Source organism: Myodes glareolus, chromosome 26 (assembly GCF_982192425.1).
Source record: "Myodes glareolus chromosome 26, mMyoGla1.1, whole genome shotgun sequence".
Classification (NCBI taxonomy): Eukaryota; Metazoa; Chordata; class Mammalia; order Rodentia; family Cricetidae; genus Myodes; species Myodes glareolus.
The window spans coordinates 4,779,249-4,798,403 of NC_142051.1; the positions used below are offsets into that span (position 1 = coordinate 4,779,249).

General features: G+C 46.0%; 1 protein-coding gene across 1 annotated transcript; it reads left to right on the forward strand.

The window, feature by feature from the left end:
- Window positions 1–6,730: 6,730 nt before the first annotated feature.
- On the forward strand, window positions 6,731–10,703 carry LOC148117719 (uncharacterized). The gene is made up of 6 exons (XM_087901996.1): window positions 6,731–7,022; window positions 7,221–7,417; window positions 8,002–8,049; window positions 8,451–8,498; window positions 8,942–9,150; window positions 10,240–10,703. Exons 1-6 carry the CDS (start codon window positions 6,903–6,905, stop codon window positions 10,533–10,535), a joined length of 918 nt encoding a protein of 305 aa, XP_087758122.1. The 5' UTR covers window positions 6,731–6,902; the 3' UTR covers window positions 10,536–10,703.
- Window positions 10,704–19,155: the final 8,452 nt, after the last annotated feature.

The window sequence follows — 19,155 nt, forward strand, 5'->3', positions numbered from 1 at the left end:
TGATAAAGGATTGACACCTGCAATGGTGCATTGGACCTGTGAGTTTAACTATCCTGCCAAAAGTCTTATGGAAAGATCTGCTATCTGGCCAATGGAGAGGACCAGACGTTCTAATAACATTGGGGCGAGGGTATGCTTGTGTATTTCCACAGGATGCCGACTCCCCCATCTGGATACCAGACAGGCTCGTCCGAATGACACCAGGATAGATGGCGGAAAAAGAGAAAGCTACAGAAACAGCCGAGAAATCTGATGTGTCAAATGAGGAAAATGAAACTAACTCCGTCACGGGCTCCGGAAATCACCTGGACGAAAGTCAAACACCTCATCAGGGAAGCTAAAAGTCTGCTTATTCAGCAGGGAAAATCCCTGAAACCCAGCCTGTACTTTCTTGCTTTTTTAGCTTTGATGTCTGCACCTCCTACAGTACAGGGCATATTGGGCCTGTGTTCCTAATCCCCCGATTTTGCAACCTGTTGGTTGGCTAGATCGGGAGCCCATCAGAATTTTAACCAATGATACTGGGAGATTGGGAGGTGCTCAGGATTCTGACGCAAGAATTAGTTCGTCCTCGTTAATAACCTTTGAGGGACGTTCTGATTCCTTACCGATTTGCATTGTATTCTCTGGAAAGGTTCCAAAATGTTGCTTAAGTTCAGGTTATAGAACTTTTCTTACTGACAGCCCAGATAAGGAAAATGTTGGAAAGAGATGGATCTGGGAAATTGAGATGCAGACCTTAGGAGAATGAGCAGGTCTCATCTATGCCTATTGAACCATGTATTCAAAAATATCAGGATAAGGATCAATTTTGGGATTCAGCTATTAATAAATTTTCTACATGGCTAACTTGTGGCTTTCCAAATGCAGCCACTAAATATCAGCCTAAGAATTCCTCTTATGAAATTTGGGATTATTCTATATCTTCAAGTCAACAATATTTTTATGAAAATCATATCAACACTTATCAGGAGAAATTTCATCACTATAAATACGTAGGAGTAGGAGAGCCCTTACGAAGATGCTTTTCTCCAGGCTTTGTGGAGCCTACATGGTTTGCTAAAGAAGGAACTGTTACTAGAAAACATTCTGACCTATATATGTGTTTCTGGACAAAAGACCTAATCATACTAAGTCTGAGCCCATAGGACTCAGGGCATGTATTTCTTATCCTAATGCATTATTATTAGCTCAGCCTGCTTTTGCTAATATTACCAAAGTGAATAAGTCCTATCAAGTTGTTTGTCATTCCTGTAAACTTACTAATTGCATTACTTCAGCTGAACCAAAAGATTTAAATGTTTTGCTTGTTGTTAGATGCACACCTTTTGTTATCTGGTGCGACCTAGGAGGTTTGTGGCTACACTTATTTTAGGCATAGCAGCGTTAATATCGATACTCACCACTTTTGCTGTAGCTACAACAGCTTTAGTTCAAGAGATTCATACTGCTCATTATGTAAATACATTAAATAAGAACATTACATCTGCATTGCTGAGACAGGCAGTGATTGACAATGAAATGGAGGCAAAAATTAATGTATTAGAAGTGGTCCTTGTTCTTGGACAGGACATTGTTAATTTGAAAACTACTCTATCCACACGTTGTCATGGAAGCTTTAAAGCAATCTGTGTCAGACCACTAACTTATAATTATTCAGAGCCATGGGACAAGGTGAAAGCACATTTGCAAGGTATCTAGCAGAATAATAATATTTAACTACATTACAGAAAGATATTTCTGCTATTAACCAAGCTCATTTACAAATAGGAAGTCTGCAAGATTTGGCCAATGAAATTGAGTCAGGAATTAAAGCTTTAAATCCATTAAATTGGGTGCAGTATTTTGTCCTCATTGGAGTAGTCATTTTATTAGTACTGTTGGTGATTTTTCTGTTCCCTAGTCTCCTTAAGTGTCTTTTCAAGTCAGTGGCCCAAGTGAAACAGGATGTGTTCGAGTTGCATTTTAAAAATAAAAAACGGGGACCTGCTACATCCACGGCTGTCTCGCCAGTGTAGCAGAAATGCTGACTGGATGGGCAAATATTGCCGGAAGGACCAGGATCCGCGCTTCTCGGAGTTGAGTCCTGGGCTGTCCCTTGGCAACCAGTTGTGGTGTAATGCTACCTGAGTTGCCATTTGTACTGACTCGACCTGACTGTACTTGGTGCTATATGTCTGTCTTTTCCCTTGTCTGTGTGTTCTTTGTGATCCTTGCATATTGCTAACAGATCAGACTATTCCAGGCAGTTGTGGATACAAACAAGACTGCTGAGGACATTTTTGAGTTTTGCACCCCTATTCATTAAAGCCTTTAAAGAAATAGCCAGTTCCGGAAATAGGGAAGTCATCGTTAAAATAATTCCTTAATGATGTGGAGCAAAAGGAGTTGCTCTTATCAGGAGAAACCTTAGAAGCCTTCTGTAGGAAAACAGCTACAGCAACACTAGATGTTTGCCTGAGAATTACGTGCAGGAGGCCTATGCAGCCTTCCTTATGGCCAGAATTATGTTGTAATTATGGCTAATTACAACATCTGACCCTGAGAGTCGGGGAGGGAAGAAAGTTGAGATTTATGGTATGAAATCAGATTCAGACAAGTTTGAGATCATGTCTAAAATTTCCTAGCAGAAAGTTTTCCCAGGAAGATAGTGGCCTTCTCCTCTCACACCCCAAGATATTCTGAGCACAAGGTCACTTAGCCCCCTGCCAGCCGCCTGGTACAGACTGGGCGAAAGTCCTTGTGCCCAAGTCAAAGCATTTTCAAAGATTCTTTTTGTAAACTATTCTATGCTTTTTTTTATGATCTGATGATGTATGCCTTTGCCAAGTTCTTTGTTTGTAATAATATAAAAACCTCACACTGAATAAGTAAAACGCAGCAGCATTTTCAAAATACATTGAGAGTGGCTGTCTGTCAAATTCCTCCGCCGTATCCTGAAATCTTCCGTCCTTCGCCCTGATTCCCTCATGGTCTGAGTGGCTCCCCTGAGCCGGTCCGTAGCAGGTGTTCATCGTTTTCACCAACCCTGAACCCAGAGCTGTGCATGCACACTCACAGCACCTTGTGATAATGTCGCACCCCACCCAACATGTTTAAACAGATCATTTTTTATAAAGAATTGCAAGGCTTTCCCACAATTCTGGAGGCATCAACAAACGACAAGTTTGAGCTCATGGATATTTTACACATTTCTCTGTGGGCAATGGATTGGATGCAGTCTTACAGTTCACTATGCACAGACAACCCTCCACAGGACCCCACTAGAGAGCAGCATCACAAATGGCTCACTGTGGTCCTCATGCTGGGCATGTGAGAGCCTTCGACCACTTAGAGGGCACTGAGTGGAGGCAGGGCCCTTTCAGGGTGTAGAGCAGCTCATTTGGGTTCTCATCAGGAGACAGACACATATGAACACTTGCGATCGTGCACACACACACACACACACACACACACACACACACACTCCACATCACTGGCCACCTAGGCATGCGACTTGGTGAAAGGTGATATACATCAAGCTAGTCCAGGTCTCATCAAGAAGAAGTGAGCTGTCCATATCATCTAGTCACAGAGCCGGGGAGGCCAGGGTCTCTCACGACTTAGTTACCCAGGATGCACTAGCCAGGCTGAGGGAACGCCCACTCAGGCTGCAGTAGGAGACAGGCTTCCCTGCAGAACAACGGACGACTGTCCAGCACAGAGGACAGAGAGGCACAGTAGCCAGAAGTGATTGACGGCAGCGGTCTAGCTGTCCTCCCTACACACGGGCAGAGCGAACTAGTGAACGTGTCCTTCACTGTCTTACTCAGGGTTGCTGTTGCTGTGAAGAGACACCATGGCCACAGCAACACTCACAGAAGAAAACATTTATCTGGAGCTGGCTTGCACTTTGGAAGTTTAGTCCCTTATCATCATGGTGGGTGGCAATGGCAGCATGCAGGCAGACATCACGCTGGAGAAGGAGCTGAGAGTTCCACATCTTGATAAGCAGGTGACATAAGCAACGGTGTGTTACACACTTGTGTAGCTTTAGCAACAAAGTCCTCAAAGCCCACCTCCACACTGACACACATCTTTCAACAAGGTCACACCTATTCCAACAAAGCCACACCTCCTGACAGTGCCACACCCTGTGGGTGCCGTTTTCTATCAAACCACCATAATGACCAATCAATATGTGTAGGAAAATTCTGAGGAATTGACAGAACATTTTCAGAGCTAGTAAACAATTCAGCAAAGTCACACACACACACACACACACACACACACACAAGCCAACACAGGTCACATGGAAGGACCTTGCCACACAGCTGCACACCAGCAAATGCACAGGGAGGAATCCAGATGAGAGCTTCAACTTCAAAGCACATCAGCAGGAAAATACACAGATACAGCCATTCAAACAGTCATTGTTTCTGTTACATGCCTTGTCCCTGTTCTCCACAGTGTACCTTATCTTCTCTCCAGAAATTCTTAAATAAATGTCTGCAATGGGTAAGACACATAGCAGAAATCAGAACATGGAGCTAAAACGACAGGGAAAGTCAGTTGATGTAGAAATGGAAGGTTCATGGATAAAGGACGATACTTTTTAAATTGTTCACACAGGAATCAATCTGCACATCCATTTGATTACTATGGACAGCAGTGGGAATGCTTACGTCACTGTCCCCATGCAGGTTGATGGACCCTGGAAACAGTACAGATCGAAGACAGGGAGATGGCTCTCAGTGTGCTGCCTGCTGAGAAAGCACAGGGACCTAAAGTGGAAACCCAGCATTCATGTTTTTAAAAAATGGCATTGTTCAGTGCAACTCTTACCTATATGCTGGAAAGGTCTACCTTTTCCTTTCTCTCTCTCTCTCTCTCTCTCTCTCTCTCTCTCTCTCTCTCTTCCTTTCTTTCTTTCATTGTCTTCAACTTGTTTCAAAGAAAGGTCATTTGGGAAGAGGGAACCTTAGTGGAGAAAATGCCTCCATCAGAGTGGCCTGAAGGCAAATGGGTGGCCTGTTTTCTTGATCAGTGCTTGATTTGGGAAGGACAGCCCTCTGTGGGAGGTGCCACCAAGCACTGGTCACTTTGGGTGGTATAAAAAAGCAAGCTGGGCAAGTAATGAGGGGCAATCCAGTATGCAGTGTTCCTCCATGACCTCTGCTTCCATTCCTACCTCCAGGTTGCTTCCTGAGTTTCTGCCCTGGCTTCTCTTCGTGGTGGACATTAATCTGCAAGATAAAAGAAATGTCTGCATTTCTGAAAGTGGTTTTGGTCAATATTCTATCACAGCAGGAAGAAAGAAGGCAAAGACACCCGAGGAGACAGCAGGGCAACAGAGTTCACTGGTCAGACAGTTTTTCCAATTGGTGAGCTGTTCAGTGACAGAACGTGGTTCAATGAAAACTAAGAGTAGAGGAACTAGGGAAGCACATAATGCCAAATTCCTCTTTCCACCCACATGCACACCTACCTGAACACAAACCCACATTGCACACACACATATCCACATATGTGTACACATATACACAAGCAGACACATGCACACACACACACACACACACAGAGGGAGAGAGAGAGAGAGAGAGAGAGAGAGAGAGAGAATGGGGGGAAGAGAGAGAGAGAGAGAGACCCTAGATCATTTCTGAAATCAAAACACACTTGAAGCAGTTGCGACCAGGAAGTGTGTTCAACTGTCAAGCAGACAGACAGCTCAGCTGAAGGAAGAGCATGAAATCCACACAGAAAATGATTCTGAAGGGCACTGACCACACAGGGTCTCACTATGTAGTGCTGGCTGCCTTGGAGTTCACCTTCCTTGACATCCAGATCCTCCCGTCTCAGTCCCAGTCCCAGTCCCCTAAATGGTGGGATTACAGATGTGCACCACCATAGTCAGCAAAAGAACAGTTGATCCTTGGGAGAACAAAAGGTGTGAGTGCAAGAAAGGATTAATGAGGAGAGGGTGCTCCCAAGGGACAGGCTCCACAGAACAGTTAGAAGTGAAAATCAAACTGTCAAGTGGGTTGCTGAGATGTCTATGAGGTTTTTCTCCTCTGTCTTTTGACCTCGTAGGTCAGCTTTACACAGCTCCAGTTAAAGCTGACACAAGGTTCATCCCCCAGCCCACCCAAGGTTACAGACGCTTAGACAGCTGGTGGCAAAGCGACCCTACACTGGCTGGCCGTGTGCAAGTGCACTAAGGTCACCACAGTTGCAGCTTTCGTGAGTCAGCGCCCAGTCGGTGATGGGCTGTGCAGTGACGCAGCTGCCTTCAAGGGGTCCCTGCTCCTGTATCCCTTCGCCAGTGCTCCTGGAACTGATTTTGGTAAAGTCATTGGCTTATCAAGTTGGTCTGTGGTGTGTCTTGGTTTGAATGGGAAACGTTCCCCTCTGGGCTAATGTATTTGAACACCTGCAACCCAATTGGCAAGGTGGATAGCACAGAGGGCCTTCTCAGGATGGTGGGATTATTCTGTATAATACTGCAAAGAATATGTGTCGATAGGCATCTCATCCACAGAAAGGAGACAGGGAGAAAGAGGTTTGGCCCGTCACGGGCTTTTGAAACCTCAGAGCTTACTCCCAGTGGCACACTTACTCCAACAAACCACATGTCTTAATCCTTCCCCAAAGAGTTCCAACAACTAGAGGCTATGAGCATGGAACATCTCTGTGACCCACTGTACACACACCAAGGCAGAAGAAGAGCAGTTGGCAGCCCTGGCCAGTGCTAGAGAAAGCCTATGTGGGGGGAGGCTCAGGCCGGAGGGCCCCAGGAAGTGACCTCACTTTCCTCACAATGGTCCAGATGTTACTTGGCATCCTGGTTGCCAGGTAGCCAGAGGCGGGCAGTAGCCTCACAGTTCAGGCTGACTCACTTTTCCTGAGACACTCAACGAGTGAGGATGTTGTCCTGTTTTAGGAAAACTCGTGGCTCAGGCCACAGAAAAGGCAAGGGTGGTCTCCTTGGCCACCTTTGGGGCCTTCTCACACACGTCTGGTCATCTTGTACCGGGCAAGACCAGGTAAGACAGGCCAGCCTGGAGCAGGAGTCCTTTCTGGTCCCCCTAATCTACTGCAATCCCTGCCTGGGGCTGGGTTCCTCTGAGAACACTGGGGAACATTCTTTATGCCCACTTGTCCCTTCAGTGTGTGGTAATGGGTTGTTGATGTCTCTCAGAGTTTCCACATTTGAGCTCCTTCCTTTCTTGGTCCTTCCTCAGGGTCAAGAGGATTTCGATCGCCTATGTAGACCGCTCAAATTTGACTACAGAAGTCCCTATTTCATAGATAAAGTCGTGTCTTATCTCCCGACTGCTCTCAGAAAGGGGAAATACGACTTTGTGGATGCTTTCCTTGCTGTCTATCCCGCTTTCGCCACCACCCTGAAGGTGCTGGTATTAATAACGGACAAGATTATGTGAGTGGCTACACCTGAGTTTCGAACCCCGTGCCTCCTGGTTTGGTTTTAGGAGGACACTGCTCTTCTCCAGGGCTGTGTGCTCTCCTAGGGAAAGTACAGTTGTGTCCTGGTAGAGTTATTCTCCTGCCTGCCACTTCTGACTGACATGGCATAGATTGAGGGCGAGGAGATGGATCGAGTCTGAGATATTGACCCAAGTAGTGTCAAACACTACCCTTTCTTACGCCTTGAGCAAAGGCTTTTTTCCCATTTGCGAAGAAGGCGCTAAGGGATAAGGTTATAGGGGAAAAATGGAGCCAGAAGGGATCCCTGCAAGGGCCCAAGGAAACCCTGTAAACCCAAGAACCCTGAAAAGGGGCAGCTTGGGTTCCACCCCTTTGAGTTCATGACCTTAAAGATCTGTGACCAGAGGCTCATTCCCAGGCCCTCAGCATGGAAGTCAGAAGAGTACAAAGAGCCCCCTGCACTCCAACCCACTCCCTAGCTTCTATTCCTATACCGACTTTGAGAGCTCCCTCTAGCTCTCTGGGTGGGTTGGGGACATAGGACTTTAGCGGTGACACCCTCATAAAATGCCACAGGTATGGATGTCCCCATGCTGGCTTTCCGAGACACTACATTAGAAAGAGGTGAGTGGGCTTCGGGTGACAAGGGAGGTAAGAGCCCAGCTGTAGAGTGGGAGGTCTGGGGTGGCTAGGCTTGAGGACTAAGCCATTACCGGGAACCTTCGTTTCGGAAAAATGGAGCCAGAAAGGATCCCTGCAAGGGCCCAAGGAAACCCTGTAAACCCAAGAACCCTGAAAAGGGGCAGCTTGGGTTCCACCCGTTGAGTTCATGACCTTAAGGATCTGTGATCAGAGGCTCATTCTCAGGCCCTCAGCATGGAAGTCAGAAGAGTACAAAGAGCTCCCTGCACTCCAACCCACTCCCTAGCTTCTATTCCTATACCGGCTTTGAGAGCTCCCTCTAGCTCTCTGGGTGGGTTGGGGACATAGGACTTTAGCGGTGACACCCTCATAAAATGCCACAGGTGTGGATCTCTCCATGATGACTTTCTGGAGCACTACATTATAAAGAGGTGAGTGGGCTTTGGGTGACAAGGGAGGTAAGAGCCCAGCTGTAGAGTGGGAGGTCTGGGGTGGCTAGGCTTGAGGACTAAGCCATTACAGGTAACCTTCGTCTTGGGATCCCCGTAGAGGATGATACCAGAGACTTTCCGTGCAGGTTGAGAAATACCGAGATCTCCAGTGATAGCCTTGGTTCTGAGGAGCAGAAGGAAGGACAAAGCTCAAGGGCCCTAGGGGAATCCATCCCCGCCACAGCACAGTCCAGTTAGCCCATCCTGTCCTCCAAGGCACAGAAAGTGTCTGGGGCCTCTCCAAAGAGTCCTCACTCCTGACATGAGACCCAGAAACACGTGGGCTGAGGAGCCTTTTCCTCATCCGAGGAACCGCTGCTGTGCTGAAGGGAGGCCAGCCGGGCTTCTGACTCTACTTCCTGCTAACCCACTCTTTCCTGCAGAAACATTCTATACTTTCTGATACACTGGATGCAGAAAATGCCAGAGGATTTTAGCACGGCTCTGGATCGGATGATCCTGAAGAGACTTCTGGACTACCTGTATCAGTACTTTCCTCAAGTATTCCACCGACTGCGTGTCCAGACGCTCGTGTCACAGCTGGGGGTGCAGAAGTCCGCGGAAACGCCTGAGGAAGATGAGGAGGCCAGAGGTAGGTACCTCGGAAGGTTGGAGGAAGTTTCCTTGTTGGGTTCCACTAGGAAATTCTGCAGAAGCCTTGACCCGGAAGTAGAGTTGAACACTGTTGTGGAATATTAGTTTAAGATGTGTTACATTCGTTTATGCTGTGGAATTTATGATGAATGATGCAAAGATGTCTTTTTTTCTTTTACGTTGCATCTGTTTAACTCATACAGCCTTGTTACCTTGCCTGCCTGAAACACTTGATTGATCTAATATGGAGCTGAATGGTCAGCAGAGAGAAATTGGTGGGGCTGGCGGGAAGAGAGAGTAGATAAGAGAAGAAAACTAGGGAAGAGAGCAAGGAGCGAGAAAATGAAAAGGAGAAGGAGAAGAGGATGCCAGGAGCCAACCACACAGTCACACAGTCACACAACTACACAGTCACACAGCCACACAGCCACACAACTACACAGCCACACAACCACACATTCACACAACCACACAGTCACACAACCACACGGCCACAGGGCCTCACAACCACACAGCCACACAGTCACATGGCCACACAATCACACAGCCACACAGTCACACAGCCACACAGTCACAGAACCGCACAGCCACACAGTCACACAACCACACAGCCACAGAGCCACACAACCACACAGTCACACAACCACACATTCACACAGCCACACAACCACACAGCCACACAGCCATCCATGAAGTAATAAAAAGAGGGATATATTGAATAAATAAAGGTAAAATGCCCAGAGGCAAAACATTTAAACAGGATAATTTAAGTTAGGAAAGCCGAATGGACAAAAGCTACACTTAGGCCATCCTAAGTTTTACATAAGAAGTAAAACATCTCCGTGTATTTATTTGGGAGTTTAGTGGTGGGCTGTCAAAGAGTAAATAAAATAAATAAAATAAAAACCAAAAAGACCAAAAGTAACTACAGGACACCATCAGATATATGTCTTGTGGGGAGAGGGGAGTGGGGATTCTCTGGCATGATCAGGCCTGGTGTGACCCGAAAGGCCACCTCTGGGAAGGCCACCCATCCTGGAAGCTTCTAGCTTCACTCCACTAATGGTCCATGTCTTTCTTTCCTTAGATCGTGGGTTCCGCAGGGCAACAACATCATTAGCCCCGATACCGGATGCCACAGAGATGCAGGAGAAGCTGCATCCTTCACCACCTTCTGTGGCAGGGCCACCGGGAGACCTGACACCCAAAGAGGACACTGAGAGCGCGGATTCGGCAACAGGGGGACCAACTCTGCCCGAGGATGCACCGGAGCAGCTTAAACGCACATCAGCCGATTCCGTGCATGTGATCATCCCTATCCAAACTGCTGAGCACATCCCTGCAGTTGTGCCTGTTGTCCCACTGCCTGATGATGATGTGTAGAGAACCAAATCACCTACGGAGTTCCACCTGCATGCAGAAGCTCTGCTTCCCTATATAGGGAAAACGTCCCTGTCCATTTTGTTTAACTCTTTGTTGCTGTTGTTGATTTCATTGTTATAGTGTTGTTTAATGTTGATTATCAATAAAATTTTCGTCCTCATTTTAAGTCATGGGGTTCAGGGACAGGATGTCTATTCACCATGTGATACGATCTACTCGGGTCCACTTATGCAATGCAGCCCAGAGCCGAACAGGTCAATCCTGGGAGGAGGACCCTCGCAGGCCATCCTGGCAACAGGGAAAATCAAACCGTGGGTGTGGCAGAAAATGGACAAGTAACTGCTGGGGCACAGATTCCAGCTGATCTTCAATATCAAACCTCAGAGTCAGGGTTAGGGCTTGATGCTGAAGATCAGAGAAGCAGAGCCGCCACTAGAGAGTTCTTACCTCTACGTGTCCTTAGACCAAAGGGACGAACCTGTTAGAGACTGACTGCACTAAGCTCCTGGCTCTTTATGCCTTACTATAGTTGCTAATACACTCTGTACTGAAAGTCACTAAGAAAGAGTGTGTGTGTGTGTGTGTGTGTATGTGTGTGACAGGCATAATAATTGTTTCATAATTTATGTACATATCAATATTAAGCCGTATAGGTCATATAATCATATATAAATATATGAGTTATATATCACACATAATTTGAATTAATTAAACATATACAGACACACACACATATATACATATATATATACATATATACATATATATATATATATATATACACACACACATGTCTCAGAACAAAGAAAGCTGGAATTTCTCTATTTTTTTCTTAGTAAAATAGACAATAATGAAAATCATTATCAAGGATATAGAGAATCATTTCATATAGATATCGTTTAACTCACCAGGCACAGATTTTTGTACCTGGTATCAAATACTATAGAAGGTACTTAAAATCCACAATGCTATTGGGGAATTTCTGATTACTGCTCTTAGCAGGTCATACAGAAAAACAAAGACATAAATGAGCTGAATGACTTGATATCTGTCATATGACAGATCTATCAATTAAAGTGTACGTGTCTTTCTTACGTGCACGAGAACAGACGGAACAATCTGTCATATCCACTACACATAATATTCCAGGCCACAGATGACATCATGGCGGACTCTGGCCATTATTCTATCAATGATGAGCACTGAGTTCTTGCCCACTCGGAAGGAAAGAAGGCAGAGCTTTGTTAGCATGGTGTGGACAAGCAGGGAAACTGGAGCTTAACAGAACCCTCTGAAGCTTGCGGAGCAAGCATCTTGGCGTATTTCCACTGAAGTATGGTGTGAGGACCATACCAATGTCAACATTTTCCCCTTTAACCATCTTGACACCTGGCTGTCCAGCGACATGAAGGCCGTGGTTCGCAATTGGGTGCTGGGGCAGCCGGTTCTCACCTTTGAGAGTGGCCACAAAAGTAACGTCTTTCAGAAATTCTCTGGAACAGTGGTGACTCTGCTCTATGTGCCTGGAATGAGCAAAATGCAAGTTGCAGAACTGCCTGCCTTGCAGCGATGCAGGAATGCAAAGTGTGTGGCCCAGTATAGGGCATCACTCCACAGGCTGGCCCTGGAATGAGGCTGCGGCTGTATGTCCCTAGCCACAAGTCCAGAGTGTTTCTTCGCTATTGACAAGAGATAGGATCAGCTTGTAAAATGATGGTAACAAAAAGAAGAAAGTAGGGCTGCATTACATTGTGTATGAACCTTCCCATGCCCAACAGTTTGCGATGCCTGGCCAAGATTATTCCGGAAAGATGGATGACCAGGGGAAATTGAGAATGAGAATAGTCGGGTACTCAAGGAAGGCTGCCCTCATCTTGGTGCACGGTGAGTTTAAAGCAAGTATCACCTGTCTTGTGTGCAGTCGCTATGGCACAGAGGCATTACAATGATGAAGGCATGACATTAATTACACCTCCTCGCCCAGTGATGAGACCTAGCATGTTGAGAGATATAAAAGTCACAAGGATAATGCCACAGAAAAAGATGTCAGCTTTTGTGGTCCCGAGAGTGGGCTTTGGTGTGCAGTATCGGCTGCAAAGGCACTGGGGCAATCATTCTTCCAGGTCCTTCGGATTGTGGGGGAGGACAAGGAAGGTATGGTAAGCTGTTGTGAGTCTTCCTCTCACTTCCCGTGCTGGCAAGCAGATGTTCTAGGTGCCCACAGTTGTTGCCTCCGTTTAGATGACAGGGTTGAGGAATGAGGGAACAGTGTGAAGGTAGCTCACAAACTGACCTGTTTGATAGTCACATGCTCTGGTCCCTTATTCGTCACTGAGACAGATTCCATCACTGGTCCTGGCAAGAACATGGGGCCACAGATGCAGCCTCCGAGGTTTCTCCCAGAGCCCTAGGCACACTGATGAGGAGGCTAGCCCTGACCCACGCAGTGTGTGATGTCTGGAGGATTAGACTTAGGAGGGGCATCAGCAGCATCCTCCCTGAGCAAGTCTTTCTTGTCCCAGATCCTTGCGTTCAGCAAAAGAAAACCCTGTGAATGGGACAGACCTAAGGAGATCCAACTCACAGAGAGCTCCCGGTAGTGAGAGCGGAGCCCTGGTGTGGAGTTCCATAGCATGGGGCAAAGGACTCAGCAGAAATGAGTTCCTTCCAAAGCCTTTTGTCCAGGAAGTGCAGAGCTTGCTTTGTTGATTGGCTTAGAACATGAACTCAGACTTATTTTTATGAACCTCCCTTATTTCTTTTGGACTCTGGGAGTGGAGAAAACTGTCTCTAGTACCACGAGGCCGAGTGGAGCATAGAAATACCACTTTCTCCTTATCCTTGTTGTTCAACTTCTGTCTCTTTTTTTTAAACACCTGTCCAATGTTTTTTGTTTTACTTTTTATGTGATTTTGCTCCTTAGCAACCCTACCCCAGAACCTGTTCTTCTGGGAGCCCTCGGGGTCTCTAACCACACACTCTTGACCTCCTTTCCCCTTCTTTTACTGTCTGTACTTAGCTCAGTGTCTTACACCTCACCATGTGTCCTTCATTCTCTCCTCTTCACCCCTTGTCCTCTTGCCGGGGCATGTGATGGAGGTTAAGGAGAAGTGTGGGGGGGGCACAAATGGAAGGGTAGGAATGTGTGACCTCCCTGATTTGTTTTGAATTATGTGGTGGGAACCATTTTCCTGGGCCCCTGACTGTGAGAGGCCTAATTTTAAATTTATAACTATGTAAAAAGCAAGTTAAACTTGAGTGTATCAGATGGCTAAAACCACTGTTGAAGCTTAAATATCCATATATTCTCTGTGAATGCAATGTAGTAAAAGAATTAACAAGGAAAATATTCCCATAAACAAAACAAAAAGAGAAACAATGGACTGAGAAAAATAATATGTACTTCATATAAAAGAGAAAGATATCTCCAGAATGCAGAATGCAGAAAGAATAGCTATAAAGAAGACATTTAAAAAGTTAACATATATGTTATATACACTTACAAATAAGGCATTTAGAAAAAGTAACATATAAATGTTACTTTATATATACATATAAAAATAACATACATACAAACACACATAAATGTAGTCAATAAACATGGAAATCAGCACTTTTTATCAAGTAGGGAATATTCTTCATTTTTAAAGAAACAATTTATTAAGCTGGGTGGTGGTGGTGCATGCCTTTAATCCTAGTGCTTGGTAGGCAGAGACAGGCAGATCTCTGTGAGTTTGAGGCCAGCCTGGTCTACAGAGCAAGTTCCAGGACAGAGAGAATCTCTTTCTCCAAAAACAGAAGAAGAAGAAGAAGAAGAAGAAGAAGAAGAAGAAGAAGAAGAAGAAGAGGAGGAGGAGGAGGAGGAGGAGGAGGAGGAGGAGGAGGAGGAGGAGGAGGAGGAGGCGGCGGAGGAGGAGGAGGAGGAGGAAGAAGAAAAAGGAAGAAAGAAGGAGGAGGAGGAAGGAGGAGGAGGAGGAGGAAGAAAGAAGGAGGAGGAGAAGGAGGAGGAGGAGAAGGAGGAGGAGGAGGAGGAGGAGGAGGAGGAGGAAGAAGAAGAAGAAGAAGAAGAAGAAGAAGAAGAAGAAGAAGAAGAAGAAGAAGAAGAAGAAGAAGAGAAACAACCAATGAAATCTGAAATAATAGAGAAAGATAAATATAACCATAAAGTCATGGACAAGGCTACTTCTGTTTCAAGTACAAACTTGATACTCAGAATGCCAGAAGAAAAGAAGGGAAGAAAGAAAGACTTTATAGTCTTTCTAAGCCCAAATACATCGGACATCAAAATCACCTTGAATGGGTCAGCAGCCCTGTGTTTCCTTTCACAGGACTTGGACAGTTAAGGACCAGTGGATCTTGATGGAAACCCTTATAGAAAACAGGAGCCATAACAAATGGAAAAGGAAATCAAAGAAGCAGAATGCCAAGCGACGTGGCAGAGTGACAAACAGCAGGTTCCCCAGCATAATTAGCCCTCACAGAGTCCCACCAGCAACTATGCACAGACAAAAAGTAAACAAAGAAAGTTCAGTCAAAGCTAAGATTAGAATTCAACCCGTGTCAGCCATGTGACCCACATAGCAGAGCGATAATCACATGAAAAGAGAGAGATGGTGTCTCGTCTTGACTCATTGTTTCCTTCTTTTCTTCAAGAAGTCAGCAAATGTGACAGACTTTTCCAGAGACTGTGGTTCCTACAGAGGGAAAGAACTGGAGAGCAGCACCCAGCTATCCAAGGAACCCCTGCTTTCCACAGAAAGGCTATTCCATTTCCCCTCAGAGGAACATGGTAGGAAAGGCAAGGCTAGTCCATCTGGAGTCCGACAAAAACAAAAAGAAAAGAAAAGAAAAGAAAAGAAAAGAAAAGAAAAAAAGAGAAGAGAAAGGAAAAGGAAAGAAAAAAAAGGAAAAAGAAACATTCAAGGATCTTACAATAAACAGGTTGCTCTCTACACCTGTGTTGGCACAAGATCAGAGCTTCCCTACAAGAGAGTATCCCAACTACACACCCAGGCTTTCTACTCCCCAAAGTGCCCAAGGAAGTTCCACATAGTTCAAATTGCTAGGTGGTCTGCCTTGAGGACAAGCATTAGACTTACACAAGGACCCCCTATGCCCTGCCTCCACCGTGAAGAAGAATGGCCTCCACAACAAATTCTGGCAAAGAGCAAGAAGTGATTTGCCATACCTAGGAGTTTAACAGAGCTCTGTGTGGCATCCACTCCCACCGCTGGATCCTGCCCAGGTGAGACAGCGACCACTGGAGCTCATTCTCTCAGAGAGCAGCAACTGGCTGCGTCATTCCCAGGAGGAGAAGCGCATTCACAGACCTCAAACTCGTGCCGAGGCTCCACCCATGCAGGAATTGAGCCTCAGTTATACAGTTCTGTGATGTGGGAGAATTGTCTGTATTCTGTCAATCATGTATTTTAATAAAACGCTGATTGGCCAGGCAGGAAGTATAGGTGGGTCAACCAGACAGGAAGTAGAGGCGGGGCAATGAGAATAGGATAAGGCTAGGAAGGAGGAAGCTCCCTTAGCCATTCCTGCGCAGACCACCAAGGAGGCAGCATGTAAGCTGTCAGACTGAGAAAGGTACCAAGCCATATGGCTAACATAGATGAGAATAATGGGTTAATATAAGCTATAAGAGTTAACAAGAAGCCTGACCTAATGGGCCAATCAGTCTATAATCTTATGGAGTCCTGTGTGTGATTTTCCTTGGGGTATGCCGGTTGTGGGGTACCGGGCGGGACAGAAACCCCAACAAGCCAGCCCTACATGTTACAGTTCTGCCCCTGGAGCAACTCTGTCCACTCGGTGAATGAAAATAGCAAATAGCGGTACTAGCTGGCCCTGGAGTATATTAGCACCTGCCTTTATCAGACCAGGTGGAACTTCAGTGCTCACCGAGCAGCTCAGCCCAATGGTAGACCTGGGCTGGTGGCCTTTCTAGATAGCAACCTCTGGCCAGCTGTCCCTCTCAATCCAAATAACAAGCAGCAACTCAACCACCCACCTGTTCCTGACTTCCATAGTCTGGCCCACCCAGAATCAATCTAGTTAATGGTGAAGCTCAAAAGGACACCCATGAAAGCCAAAATAGCTGTATTTTTTTTCCTGATAGGCATCAGTGTAAAGATGGGAGGTTATGAAGACTTAGATCACCACGGCAACTCTAGAAGAACTAACAGAGTTCGAACCATGGCCCTGAAGGAAGGAGATGCTTGAAAGGATACACAATTCAGAACGATGTTTTAGAGGCAGGCAGATCGCTGTGAGTTCGAGGCCACCCTGGGCTACACAATATTGATCCATTCTAAAAGAGAAACAGTTGGGCAGTGATAGCTTTAATCCCAGCACTAGGGAGGTGGAGACACGAAGGGACATGACTGAGGGGAGAGAGGAATCTAAGGTGGGAGGAGACAGGAGCTCATTGCATTCAGTCTGAGGATGAAGTCTGAGGATGCATTCTAACATTGCACTCTGATGATGAAGTCTAAGGATACAGTCTGAGGATACATTTTAACATTGCAATCTGAGCATGAAGTCTGAGGATGCAGTCTGAGGAGGATGCAGTCTGATGGGTCATAGAGACAGGATCACCCCTTTAGTCTGAGCATTTGGTAGAGGCAAGAACTCTAGCAGCTGATTGCTCTTCTTCTCTGATCTTTCGCCCCTAGTATCTCACTATGGGTTTTTATTATTAAGAACAATTAAGATTTGTGTTACAAGAAACCACCAAGAGACCTAATCTATACATGATAGAATCTCTGCTACAGCAGGCTTGTCTTACCTCCTTTGGAGTCAGGAGGAAGGGGGAGCCTGGAACAGAATCCAGTGTAACAACTGTTGGTACAGCCCAGCTAAACTCAAGAGTAAAGGACTTGGAGTTGAGGTAAACACTGACAGAGGCTGTTGTCTCTTTAGCTGTGTGGGCAAACACACACACAAAAAAAGGCAAAGGGCTCATTGAAGCCTCACTAGGGTCCGCCTCTTCCTCCTCCTCCTCCTTTTGGATTTCTCTTAATTTATAAGATAAAAAATAAATAAACTGCAGGAGCTGGAGATGAAGCCAGGAGGTAGTGTTTTCCCATCATGCATGAAGCCTTGGGTTCAATCCCAGGTACAACCTAAACGTAGCATGGTACCATTTATGTTGTGATCACGCCGCCAGGAAAGGGAAGGCAGAAGAATCAGGTGGGTGTCACTCTCCGGTCCACAGTCATTGAAGCCAGCCTGTCTGAAAGAAGAAAGAAAGTTGGAAGAGGAAAAACAACAGAAGCAGACAAGGCAACCAGTAAACACTGTGTGTATCCCTCTCTGAAGATGGATGTTGTAAAGAGAAGCAAGAACGCCTATGGAAAAGTGTCATATAGGATCTTGAAAAACTTATAAAAATAATGCTTCTATTTGAAAAAGATAAGGACCTCACAAATCCCTAACAGTGTTCCTGGACCACCTTGTTTTGCTGCATCCTATCCTACTTCCACTCCATCTCCAAGTGGAACCTTATGTCTGCCACTCTCTCGGTTCCGTCCTTTCCTTAGAGATGCCATAAATTCTTCCCACGGGGTTCTCCTGCGCAGTCACGCCTCCTCCCAGCCTCGTGGGACATACTGCGATCTGTGCAGTTAGCTGCATGTCTGCTTACTCAGACATGATAACTGAGACCGGTAACTGTTTGCCTCCCTGCTTCGTCCTCAGTAAGTGCTCAGGACACATGTGCTCAGTGGGTGGATGCTGCCCATCCCAGGGGACTAATCAGGAAATGGGCAGCAGTTGGTTTATTCACAGACTGTTTTATTTTGAGTTACTGCTGATGTGAAGTTTAGGGCAGTGTCTAGAGCGGAAAAACAACTCGTATTTGTAAAAGGCTAGTGTGTTGTGTAGTCCATATTAGAATTCTGGGACTCGGTACTAGAAAAACCGGGAATAACTCCAAAAGATCTCTATTCCTCCCCTAAAGTCTCTTGTTTTTCCCCTCGGGGCATAAATAGAAGCCTCGGGCAAAAAGCATCAGAATCCCACTGCCCATGCATAGGGAAAAGACCCCTCCTATGTAATTGGATGTTAAAAAAGAAAATCTCTTTAAGTCAGACACAGGATTTTGGCTGAAGTTCAGCCACATACCTAGTCTAGGCTGAATTTGGGTATGGCCCTAATAATTACAGCTGCTCTTTAGAGAAAGAGCCCAAGAGATTTACCTGAAGATTCGTTCCAGATGGGAGCAGGTATGTGTGCAGCTTGGTAACGAAGATGTAAACCGGATGAGGCCATTTTGTGCCCCACAGCCTTCTCTGCAATCGCTCGGATGCTAGGAGATGTTCCACAGCCACCTAACAGACACCAGATGCTTGACCAGCCGCCCAGGCTGCAGTGTGAAGGAGGGCAGAGCCCCGAACCTGAATGCCTTTGCGCATATCAATCTGTTATGAACTGTAATCAAACAGAGACAGTTCTCCTTATCCCGTCCATTGTTCCTGGGACAGAATAAGGAGAATGAATCCCTTTCGTCCCCCACACTCGCATGCCGTTTGTCTCTCTGGTGACACTCATGCCCGCTCCATCACCTGGAAAGATTATTGGACCAGTTTTCCCAGAAGTTGCCTGTTCTGGT

Excerpts from the sequence above, each read along its gene's own strand:
- LOC148117719 (XM_087901996.1), top strand. The coding sequence starts at position 6,903 with ATGTTGTCCTGTTTTAGGAAAACTCGTGGCTCAGGCCACAGAAAAGGC. Across the intron at positions 8,050-8,450 it reads AGACACTACATTAGAAAGAG|GTGTGGATCTCTCCATGATG; the intron begins GTGAGTGGGCTT and ends AAAATGCCACAG. Across the intron at positions 9,151-10,239 it reads GGAAGATGAGGAGGCCAGAG|ATCGTGGGTTCCGCAGGGCA; the intron begins GTAGGTACCTCG and ends TTCTTTCCTTAG.